Here is a 12,364-nt window from a genome sequence, read left to right as displayed (position 1 = left end):
ATGGATTTTCAAGCAAGCGAGCTGAACCAGGACGGAGACTGGGCGGGAATAATCAAAGCGTTCAATTGTTCGTCGATTAAAGAGTTACATGAGCTCCAAGTTGTTTGTAGTCCCGATCTTCACCTCCAACAAACCTTAGAATGACGATGATGCGGACCTGCAGGTTACCGACGCTAGGTCTCAAGCAGCTAACTTATTGTCTGATCTGGAACAATGACCCAGCAGGCCTTCTCTCTCCTGCCATATCTTCCAAAACCCACGCGAGAAGATCTTTGGGAGATGCAGCGGAGGTCCCAGACGAGAAAGAAAACATCCTTGGACACGCCCAAGCTTGCAATCTAAGCAACCAAATTTATTCTACGGCCCGGGCACCTTGGGCAATTTAGAGCCGTACAGAGGGTATAAAAAATCAGGCAGAAAACTGGGGCCACTGGGTATAGGAAGCTGACCCCAGATCTTCTCTCATACCTAGTTCATGATTGGCTTTTAACTACTGATATCCTTCTAAATACGAAAAAGCTTGGCTGTTCAGTTGTGACCTCGCAGAGGATAAGGTACATAAGATGGTGAAGACGGAGTACTACGGAGAGGTCTCATCACAAACAGAAATGCCATCCGATACATTACGATGAGAATGCATTGGAAGAGGAACTGGTTGACTCCACACTTTGATTCAGGCCTTTGTATTCACACTAGAGTACAGGGAAAACCCTACGGGCGAAAACCTGTACTAAGGCTCGACTGATATACCTACGGATGTAGTGAGTGATGTCTGTAGCACCACAAAGTCGGTCTTCCGTACTGCTAACGATGAACCTGAGTCTGGTTGGATGGTCGAGAAATCTATTATGCATATTAGTGATGAGTTGCGCCTGTGTCATTCTTACCTTCCTTCTCCTTGAGTTTGGCGGCGGTCTCTTGGCACTGTTATCGGTATCAGCATGTTTGACCTTCATAGAAGACGAGATGAGCAAGTATAGCATACATTCTGGGATGGCATATTAGTTGGCCACTGGTCCGTGATCGAATTTGCTTTACAGTCCGATAGAATGTACTCACGACCTGGGTAGTCCTAACGTCAGTGGAATACTCAATTCCTACAAGAGAGAAGGCCAGAGAAGTGACTCACAATCTGTGGATTCGAGGATCGAATATGATTAACCCAAAGACTCACAACTGTCGGGTGATAAACATACACACTGTGATATCCAACCATGGCGAGTCAGTTCATTGAGATTCGGATAACAGAGTCTCATGGATGAATCTTACGTCCTAGAATGTCGAGTCAGCACTATCACCAGCAACTAGAGAGTCGTTCTGCTTACAAACTAGTTTTGCCTCAGTCACAGACATCTCAGTCAACATTTTCAAGTGGAAAGGGTCATACACTCTATCACATCAGGCAAGTTAATAGACAGAGTATTAGTGTATTTCTCGGAAAGAGTTCCTACAAGCTATGTTCTTGTCAGCTCCAAACTGGATCAATGTCATTAGACAAATTGATATGACATACTTTCTTGATTTCCCATATAATCAGCGTGTGTTGGAAGGTCAGCCACATCCGAAGCATGAGAACATACCACCTGTGGAATTTTGTACTGTTAGTTTACGGTTTCGCATCTGGTAGTGGAGGTCGTACATCCTAAGAGTCACTCGGTCAGCTGACGTTTCATTGGCGTTTCATTGTTAGAGTGACTTACTTTCTAGAAACCTTTCGTTCAGCACTGTTGCATCAATGACCTGGGGAAATCAAAGGTTCAATTCCATACAAGCTATATTTTGGCGTCAGTCAGATTCAACAGTAATCAAATGACGGGATGCCATACCACCTAACGACACAATCAGAGACTATGATCAGCAGTAAGCCTTGGGATACTGATTTCGTACATCCTTTGTGTACACGTTAGTCATTGTAGAAGCTGACGCGCAAAGGATAGCAGAATCAGATCATACATGCTAGAAGTGCAGTTAGCATCGGACCAGAGCTCATACAAACAGGTGGCTACTTACAAACTAAACACCTGTTAATAGAGGATAATCAGAGTATTCAGTGTCTATAGAGATCATACACCCTGCCGTTTTGGTTAGTTATGACTCTAAATAGCTCTGCGATAATTGCCATTTTGCTCATAATGGTGCATGATGAACGTACAATCTGCGCAATTCATCGAGTCAGTGAAAATTACTAGGATTGATTTATTCAATCTTGCCACTTACAGCCTTTATAATATGTGAGTAGGTGCCTCAGCAAGCCCATAATATATAGGAGTTACGTACAAGCTGCGCCTTATTGTGAGCGTGAGTATGATGAGTAGGTCCATGTCTTACGTACCACCTGAGTTATTGCTGTTAGAGCTGATACATGTAGCAACTGCTCAAAGAAAAGGGATATATAGCTCATACATCCTGGAGGTTCGCTCAGATTAGCCAAGGGTTGTTTTTCATTATCCATTGAGGACATAACCCACAACCTATCGAATGATCAGCAATTCAATCTCTCAATAAGGAATCTTTAGTTTGAACGCACAAACTAGACAGATTCGGTCAGCCCGCGTTAAAGTCAACTGTCGAGAGACAAGGTTTATACCGGCTTTTACCGGGTGCATCTCGTTAGTCAAGTCTGTCGAGACTGTGCTTTTTCACAGATTGAATCTTACATCCTAGGAGGGTTGTGAGTATTCTTGAAAGTTCAGAACCAGGCTGTTGGGAATTTTACTCACCACGTCGCGACGTTGTATGCCTTTCTCTGTAATGAATGGGAGCGGTGCACCGAAGGCGAGGCCAAGCAACAAAAGAAGCAAAAATTGCATGTTTGGAGTTTAATATTAAAAAAAGGGTGATGATCTAAAGCAGAGAGTGAGAACCGAGAAAGGAAGATCAAAGTGAAGGAGGCAGAATCTTTCAGGATGTAATGTTTATGCAGGTCCTCGGCCAACTTATATTCAAATTCCCCTACCTGCGCAGGGTTAAACTGTGTTATCGGCCGCGAGAGGTATGCGCCTCGCCTCTGTCTGTTATGGTGACCCTATTGGCGCCGGCGCAGGGGCTCACTTTGAGAGGTGGAAGACAAGGCGGTACTCCGTTGATTGTAGTCAATTTAGCAAGAAGTGAAACGTTACCCCAGTGACAGGCCTCAGATATGTCTGACCTATTGGACCAACGGAGAATGAGTGTATCATTCCTTAGGGCTTGAGCCTGCCCCTTTCCCCAGATCCCAAATGACAAGCCCAGCCACATGATTTAGCTTACATGATAAAAGCCAAGTCTATTTAGAATTAGGCTGGCTACTTAAGGTTAGCTAGGGACCGTGGGAAGCATCCAGATGTTCAAGCCGAGCCCCATACTACAATCATTCGATTACTGCTATTACTGCTCATCTTCCCAGGTCGCCAAAAACACCGCCAAGACGGAGGCAAGGAAGACTCTCACAGGAATGCAGCTTCCGCCTCGTCAAAGGCCTTGCTGATCTGCTCACTGGACGTAGCAGCCCTCCATCGTCTCCTCGGGAATCTGTTGATTTGCCTGCTCGTCAAGCATCTTCTCACTTTGCAAATCCTGAACGGGCTCCCGGGCTTGCGGGCTCAACCCAGCCTGATTATAGAGAAGCAGTGCTTGTAACCACTCCGATTGGGAAAATTGTCTGCCAAACATGGAGGTTAAACTACCTTGCCCTTGGCGACTGTCAATGCATCATGTAGAACTGGGGGGTTTTTCGAGTAACATCGTAGTCCTTGGTCGCCTCATCGCTGGTGAGACCATCGCTATTAGCGAGGTTCTGGCGAACAATTCTGGCAAAGAGCTTTGCTACTGTTTACGACAGTAGCGGTGTTATGAGTATTATAAGACCTCCTTAGTAGTTTTGCAGGGATTTTTTCTCCTCTTAGATTTCCTGGTGAGGTTGTCTATGTCTGAGACAGACTGCATGATGTTGGTGGCTGCTATGTTGGTGGCGCTAATAGCTAATAGCAGCATAGCAGGAAATTTTCTTCAGCAATATTTAGGAGTGAGATTATCTCTAGTATAGATTAAGTACTAGGTACAGAGTTTCTGTAGGTTGAAGCTTATTACTTTGAAGAACTCTTTTATAGTCCCCTTTATTTGAGGGCGTTTGGCTCCCTGGTAAAATCTAGGAAAGTGAGCATTCCACTACATAAGTAAACCAGCGGAACGGAATGCTGGGTGATTATTTATCTAAACCAGTTCTATTGTACTGTTTTTACCATGATGCCTTCAGCTTATGACATTCATCATTTCCTGCTTGACTACTATGTCGAGAAAGCCTGGGATATATTAAATGTGCCATTGTGGAAACCAGGTCAAGAAATTCGCGTTACGGGGCAAGCAGCCACGAGAGATCCGTAGCTGCACAGGAGCCAGGTGCGAAAAGAACGAAGGGATGATATCTGCGGTATGGCCTACCTTACAGTTGCCCACGCAAGGGGCATCAAAGAAAAGAATCAATATCCGCAGTGACATTCCTACAAATCAGGCCAATGCATAAGTCATGCAAGGAGACCTATCAGGGGCTCGACAGATGGAGCGGCAACAATCCAATGTTACTGCCGATACAAATTGGCGGTAAGCGCCAAACTTGATATTCTAATAATCTGAAGCGAAGAGAAAGCAGAGCCGTGAATACAAACCAGTGAGCTGGCATACTGTACCGAATAAGCACGCCAATACCGGGACATCGTCCACTGCAGAAGACGTCTTCGCAGCAGCAGAGGGGGTGGTCCCCTGCCAATTGAGATTGTCGAAATGAGAATGCAATTGCCCGGAGATGTACACATCGCAGATGATTTCTAGCATCGTCTCATTGACAAGAGAAGGGAATGTTCCCGCGAAGCCCCAAAACTTGGTATTATCATTCTACGACCGGGATAAGCCTCAGTCTGCGCGAACGAGGCGGAGATAATTTCTATATGGTATACTTGGGAATGCCATCATCGAGTTTCTTTATCCATTCCGGGATATAATACGAACGAGTTAGATGCTCAGCAAAGGTTGATGACTGACTTTATCTGGGAGTGTATGGGAAATGCAGGACAGACTGGGTGTCGTGGCGAGGACATTGGATGCTATGTCGCCGACTTTGGGGCTTTGGGTAGGACTGGAACGAGTATTTCAGGTGCATGGCTGCAATACAGTAATGACTCAAGGAGATGTCGGAGTATTTGGCATGGCAAAGGCAGCAATCCGACTCTGCAGTCGGCCGATTGGAGGTGTGCCGTAGCCATCAATGGTGCTTCGTGCAAGTTCAATGCCAACAGAGCCAGACAAATCAGGGGATTGCAACCCTCTCAAAGCACCTTATTCCCAAGATGGCGCACACTGACTGGAAGAATGTCTCCGTCAAAGTGGCGGGTGCATGGATCTTCAAGAAGGACTTAAGGGATACAATGGCCATCTTCAGTTTTTCGTCACTTTGCATATCTTTTACGGGCGTTAGGGGTAATACTGGCCAGGTTAACTACTCGTCCACCAATGCGTTTCTAACGTCCTTTGCCCAGTACCGACTGATGCTGGTCTTGTTACCTCCCTCGTTGGTTTGGGGGCGATCCGCAGAACTTGCAAGACAAGGTGCAGGCTGCCTATGCTTGCCTGCTAAGCGAGCAGGAGGCGCTGGATGCATTTGAGATTGCAGTGCTTGAGTGTTAACGGCCAATTATGCCAGCAGAAAATCATTCAAAAGGCATTCTACGCCGCTGAAACTCTTTGCCCGCGCGCAAGGATATGCACAGATGGCTGCTCTGCGTATTGATTCCCTGATAATGCTGGAGTACCGCCACTAGTCCCGCCGTTGTCCGAATATGAACCTTCCATTGACAGCGATTGCCAAAGCAGGCACAGTGCAGGGTTTGGGCGAATTGATCTTCGCTACGGTCTGTTCGGAGTATCTCAAGCAATGAAAACTCTTCTGCTTAACCGAGGGATTTTGCTCTCATAGGTCGTATTTAACTGCTCTTGAACCTGCGTCTATTAGATTCACACCAGGCCTAGTAGGTGACTACACTCTGAAGAGTTTAAATACACCTAGACCTGTTATACCTTGTTCGTGTTAGCCAGGAGATAGCCTAGGCTTCGAAACAACCAAGATGGGCATCTCAATCTTCTATTACGTCTATATCAAGACCAAACGTCATATTGCAATCTGGAAGACGTCAAGCTTGACTTTTGTATGAAAGCATTCATAAAATGGTGCGTTATTTTGAAACAGGTCTATTTCTGCGGCGCAGTCACTTTGCAGCACTTAGTCTGACACTGCCACCACCATCACAATAATAGAACAGCCTTGGAGACTACCCCTCAGAACATATATTGCCTGACCTTCCCATCGAGATTTTGTGAATACCAGGTGTATTTCTGCCACTGGGACAGAAAGCACCTTTGCAAACCGAAATTTAGGATGAAATCTGCTCCAGAGCCAGCGACTATCCATGATGTGGACGAGGACGACAATATTCTCTTGCACAGCAAAAGATCAGCAACCCGAGTGACGAAGGCGACATCAATGTCGCCTCCCAGAAGCCAGAGCACGATCAACTCAAGGCCGTCGCAGAAATGCATTTTCGGCAAGTCTATCTGCAGAGGGCCTATTGAAAACATGGTCAAGGAATATAGTCCCAATCGGGATAATCCCCTTACAATATTCACCCGGAGCCAAGATCAAAGCCGGGAGCGCAACGAGATTCCGGGGTACCGCTTCAGGAAAGTTTTCTTTACTGGTAGGAAAGCCCTACGGCCTAGCGACTTGGTTATTGCGCCGTGAGCGATTAAGCAGCGAGGACTGATCAGACTGCACACCAGACGAGACCGAGATTCTTCACCCAGATGCGACTTACGACAGGGGCCGCTACGTGAGATTGACTGCTTTTATTGCTGAGAGGGAGAAGACCCACCCCGATCCCAGGATCTATGTGGAACAGCGGGTTTACCAGGGCAGCCGGGAGATGATTATGATTCATGAATTGTTTTTCGGTGGAATGATCCAAGTCGGGGTTGAGTACGTGTTCACAGCCTGTGGTGACGAAGATATCCACCTGGGGAAGCGCGACCTGAGGCTCACCATTAAAGCTGTAAGTGTGGGATTTTACGCTTGCGTCATATTAATGAATGCTTATTCGCCGGATTAGCTACAGCAGGATATCTTTGACGACTACATGCATCGCGCAAAGTATTACGGCTATGATCGCAAAGATACTGTTTTTGTAAGCCAGTACTCCCTCTTGCATGGGTTAACCTACACCATACGAAAGCTCGGCAGTCGCCAAGAGTATCCATACTCGGTCTTTCTTGAAGCCGACGATCTCCGGACCATCCTTGACGCAAAGCGCAAGATGCGATCTGCTATTGGTGCTGTACCTGCTGAGGGGATTGAACTGCTGAAACTGCGTTTCCCGGGATACGGAGAATACACGGAGGACAAAATGGACAGGGGTGACCTTGATCTTCGGATTGTGTATAAGCTTTGATAGGACTGCACACTATCCTGCTGTACTACAATACCTCAAGAGACCCCTTTTTGGTATAAATGTTGTTCTATAATTTTGTCACCGTGTCATTATCGGCTATATTGGTAGTAGGCAGTACCATGTCTGAACGTCCGTCCATAGATCTCGGCAGAGCTCGTCCATGGGCGACACCTCTAGGTATAAGCATCCGTATACGGGAGCAAAAATAGCTCCAGATCAAGCTTAGATTGGCATATTGGAGATAAATCTAGATGGAAATGGTCGACACATGCGTCTCCACCCCCTGAGTTGGAATACGAAAGTCACACGCTAGGTATACGAGGTGGCGGCATGACAAGCCGGAAATTTTATGCTGCAACATCCCACCCTCGTCAACTGCTCTAATTCTTCAAGCAACTCTCTTCACCCACTCGACGTAAGAAACACAACAAACAGAATATCAGGTTAGACAATCTGAGATCATCAATCATGGTGGGTTACCTTCTATGTTACCTGTCCGCTGCTAACGCGCCACAGAATCACTTTCAGCCTCTGTCTGTTCGCCTGATGTACGGCTCTGCCTTAGCAGTGCAAGGATTTGACTCTTTCGCTTTTCTGTTCGTCTCGCCGATTGTCATACCCAACCGCGACGAACTGGCTCATCCCTTGACCCGTTTCTGGATGCGGGTGACGGGCGTTTCTTTCTTCCCCTATGTGCTTAGCACTTGGCTGCTGCGAGACTACCATATCCGTCACTCCAAAATTGGTCGGATCGTGGGCTCCTGCTTTGCATTTTACAATGCTAGTCTTGCGGCGCTGTACACATGGAGCGCGCTGCAGGAGAATGAATATACCATCCGGCCGTTTTGGTATGCCGCGGGATGGCGGGTGGTGTGGGCCACCTGGGCTCTCTGGGAGTTGTTGGCAGCCCCGTAATTGATACTCGTCAAGATATTCCAAAGTATCATTGCCACTTCTGGGAGAAAATTGGATACCGGCAAAGCTATATTCAAACCATCCATCCTATTATAGTTATTTCATCCGGCTCTGCCTGGTATCTGCCGTCCAGACTATGTTAATTCACATATTCGCGAGCCTCTCTATGTTTGATATAGGTTCATCCACAAGGATATTGCTCCCATTGTAAAACCGTATAGCTCTGTGATAATACTCCAATGCACTTTATGAAAAGGTTTCATCTTGAACCCAATACATACGACCATAGGGTGTGGAAAACAGGGCTTCCCGTCCGCTCAGCCGTACTTAAGCCACACGCCGGCCGGTTAGTAGTTGGGTGGGTGACCACCAGCGAATCCCGGCTGTTGTATGTTTTTGTCTCAATTAGTTCTATTTACAGTCGTTCTCGAAATCGGTTTACCAACAAACATTTGATAATTCTGCCCATCATTATGCAAACTACAAAAATCAATTATAAAATTAGTGTAAGTTAATGATCTACACTCTTACCTTAGTTAGCGGCGGGTGATTTTCAAATCTACCAAGTCAGAAATAACAACCATAATCTAAAACAAATCGTCAGAATACAGCCAGCGGCTATTGCTCCGTAGCCAAATGCCATTGTAATTCTTTTCGCATGAAGCGTGATGATTCCCAAATAGTCAGCCCTGTAAGCACTATGACAATTAAAGGTGAAGGTGCTAGGACAGACAAGGGGTATACAGTGAGGCCGGCGGCTAATCAAAAATGCGGTTGGGTCTAACTCCGTATTGGCCAACTGAATTCACGCCGAACGCATATTCTGGGCATGATACAGAGATTAAGCGCCCACTGATTTGATTCTATTCTTAGTCGAGATGCGGACTGGAAGTCGAGCTTTAACCCAACACAAGTTATGTCTCATCGCGCAGACAGCGGCTACATCCTGGCAACCATTGGGAAGCTATGGAGATAAATTGATATAAAGACCTTTGAAGCCCACTTATACATAAGATTTAGAGAATAATTCATTCCTGTCAAGCATCATTTGAGTGATATCCAGTTCAATTAGCACTAGAACTAGCTGTCTTTTGTGAAGGTCACCCGCACAATGCCATCCAACAAAGATCATTTGTATGTTGCTCTCTATGCTCGTGGAGGCAATCCTACAATGCCAGGCAAGGAAGACACGTGAGTCCATCATACGGAACTTCATCCAGGTTATGTTGTTATAATCTACGCCCCCCAGGACCACCAACCGGCGACCACGCCAAATGCAAGTCCCCCATTGGTCTATTGACTGCTCAATCCGGATCTAAGCGGCCTGTGCGCTGCAGACGGAGTCGAATACTGTATGTTGATGTAGCAGAAATATGCTTTCTGCAACAACAGCTGGACGAGAAAGAGGGTGACGGAGGTACTGTCTGATGCCGCATCTTCGGTCACTAGTCGGTCTCTACCCTGTAGTTGATCCTTACCCTCCAGTCAACCCCTACTCCGTAGTCTTCGCCACTCGTGCCGTACCGTTGGTCACTTAGAGCGAGACTGGATTGCTTTATTGTTATGTATCGCAGGTTTTTATACAGTTAATTTTTAGTGGGGCCGTTTCGCCTTGAGGAAGTCCAACGCTGAAGTATGCTGTCGTTGGCCTAATGCTCTTGGTGATGGGCCTAATAGAACTACGATAGCGCCTCGCACGGACTCACACTAAAATCTTACTTTCGTTCAAGGCCTTTAAAAGCTTCCGAGCCCACCATGGATCCTGGACGGCCAGCCCCAGGTTAAGGAACCATAAAGCCCAGTGAGTATGTTTCAGGGTGTCTCCGTCTGTCCAAGTGCTATTATCCATCAAGCTTCAAACGGAAACCCACTCCAGAGAGTCAAGTAGATGGAACAGACAGGGTAGCGTGATGGGGCCAACTAATCTCTCATGGGCGCCGCCGGCATGGGGCGAATACAACTTAACACGCGATTGCGATCTATTTGGTCAATTCTTCTCTGGTATTTCGAGAAACGGTCTCCTTAATGCGCCACTTGGGATTACCGTGGAGTATTTCCTCTCTGCTTTTCCTCCTCACATCTACCCCTGAACCGACAGTACCACAGGTTGTAGAACTATGGCAAGCTATCGCGGCGAACTACACAAGTGGAATCGGTGCTGAGAAAATGTTTAATAGTGTGTATGAAGCTGCACAAGGGGTCTGCCACGATGCATACTGCGGCGCTGTTGGGTTCCAGGGTAATGCGGATCTTGTAGGGAATGGGGTGAGATTTCTGTTTCCCGCAGGGTGCTAAATTATTATTGCTAAGCATGATATACTATCTTAGGTCATGATTGCCTATTTTGTCGAAGCAGCTTTGGTATCACTGTTTCTGGTCGCAGTGGGTTTGCATCATCTGAAAAGCCGCCTGTATCAGGAAAGATCTGTTCCAAAGCAAACAGTGGGCTATATCTCTGCAGCAGCCCGAGTCCTTGATGCGTTCCGTGGCAGCATCGGAAACTTTTGGAGCAGTGCTGCAGTACTGAGCTTGACCATGTTGATAGTCTCTCTGCGTATGACAGCACAAGCTAGAATTTACGCTGAGAGGGCTGTTCAGGCCTGGAGGAGCGGCTCAGCTGTTAGTGCATATGACACCCAGCTCGCCACCATCGTCTCGTGTTTCTCACTTTTTCCCGTCCTCATACTTGGCCTCCTGGTCAAAAATCGTGGCCGCCGCCGGTGGCTGGTGGGCATCGTTCACATCATCTTGTATGTGCTAGTCCTCGTTCAGATCAGACTGGGCATATACCACACCAGTGTTGCGTCAACAATGAGCTCCCTAGGCGCAGCTTGTAATCCATCGACTGTGGATAGGATATTCCGCAAGTATGGCTCGCCTGTGTTTTATGTGCTTAATGCTGTTCCTGTCAGTCTTGTTGTGTTGTTGGCTGCTGCTGTTTTGTTTCGTGTCTACCGAGGGGAGCCAGAAAACCAGGCAGAACGGACGAAATACTGGCACCCGGCTGCAAATTTGCTACGCCTATATGAAGACTCTCTGAGAGCAGTTACCTCCGCTGCGTGCTTTGTGCTTATGTGGGCATCGCTTGGGCTGCTGCTTTCTATGAGAAGCCTCATCATAGGGAATGTTGGACACAATGACCCAGCATTAGAATGGACCTTTGGCCAATTCCTGGCATTAGCGACTTGGATTCCCGTTGGCGTGGAGTGGGTGTATATCCTGATATGTAAGTTTATACTGTGTATCCTAGGGTACAAGGCACATACTAACTCAAATAATAGTCGGTTTACAGAGAGGACTAGAGGGCCATGTCCCAGAAGACTATGCTGTTATGCATACAAGCCATACTGCACTGTCACCCGTTTCACAAGTCCGTTATCATCGCCCAGCGGACACTGCTGAACTGTTTCAGGACGAGCAACAGCAAACGGAGGCGATAAAATAGTGCACGTTGTTCGTTGCCCCCTTAAACAAGTATGTTATGTCTTTGTCAGCACAGGAAAAGCACCTTCAATCGGAAATTATGGGGTTAGATGAATCTTGCATACTGTATGGTCCATGGGGGCTTGCAAATTGGGCGGCAAGCAAGTTGACCTCTATTCAACAAATACTAACGATACAGACCATAGATGTTAGTTGTTTTGGCCCATTAAAGCGTGCCTATGGAGGTCTCGTTGAGCAAAAGATGCGCTTCGGATATAACCATATTGATAAGTTTGACTTCCTTCGAGCTTATCCAACAGCTCATCTAGAGGTTTTTAAGCCTCTAAATATTCGAAATGACTTTGCAGCAGCTGGAATCTACCATCCCTGAGCCAAAGGGGGTGCTTGAGAAGCTAAATATCTTTGTATTAACCCCTACACCCCCTCGAAGCCGTGCAAGTCAATCAACAAGCTCGTCATGACTTGCTACGCCTCATACACGTCGGCAATTACAACAGCAAGCATCCTCAGTCAAGAAGTTTCTAAAACAACGA

General features: G+C 46.8%; 2 protein-coding genes and 1 non-coding gene across 3 annotated transcripts; all 3 read left to right on the top strand.

The window, feature by feature from the left end:
- Positions 1-6,406: 6,406 nt before the first annotated feature.
- Positions 6,407-7,472, top strand: Aud_002650 (uncharacterized protein; the record flags this gene model as incomplete). The annotated part of the gene is made up of 3 exons (XM_043287613.1): positions 6,407-6,725; positions 6,808-7,076; positions 7,134-7,472. 3 exons carry the CDS (start codon positions 6,407-6,409, stop codon positions 7,470-7,472), a joined length of 927 nt encoding a protein of 308 aa, XP_043143548.1.
- Positions 7,473-8,662: 1,190 nt separating this feature from the next.
- On the top strand, positions 8,663-8,782 carry Aud_r0008. Its single transcript, XR_006253258.1, has one exon. It is a non-coding gene; the product is annotated as a 5S ribosomal RNA (ribosomal RNA).
- Positions 8,783-10,412: 1,630 nt separating this feature from the next.
- Aud_002649 (uncharacterized protein) lies at positions 10,413-11,832 on the top strand (the record flags this gene model as incomplete). The annotated part of the gene is made up of 3 exons (XM_043287612.1): positions 10,413-10,652; positions 10,716-11,613; positions 11,669-11,832. 3 exons carry the CDS (start codon positions 10,413-10,415, stop codon positions 11,830-11,832), a joined length of 1,302 nt encoding a protein of 433 aa, XP_043143547.1.
- Positions 11,833-12,364: the final 532 nt, after the last annotated feature.

Source organism: Aspergillus udagawae, assembly GCF_001078395.1.
Source record: "Aspergillus udagawae IFM 46973 DNA, scaffold_2, whole genome shotgun sequence".
NCBI lineage: Eukaryota > Fungi > Ascomycota > Eurotiomycetes > Eurotiales > Aspergillaceae > Aspergillus > Aspergillus udagawae.
Note: the sequence above shows the minus strand (reverse complement) of the source record. Positions and strands in the feature narration are given on the sequence as shown.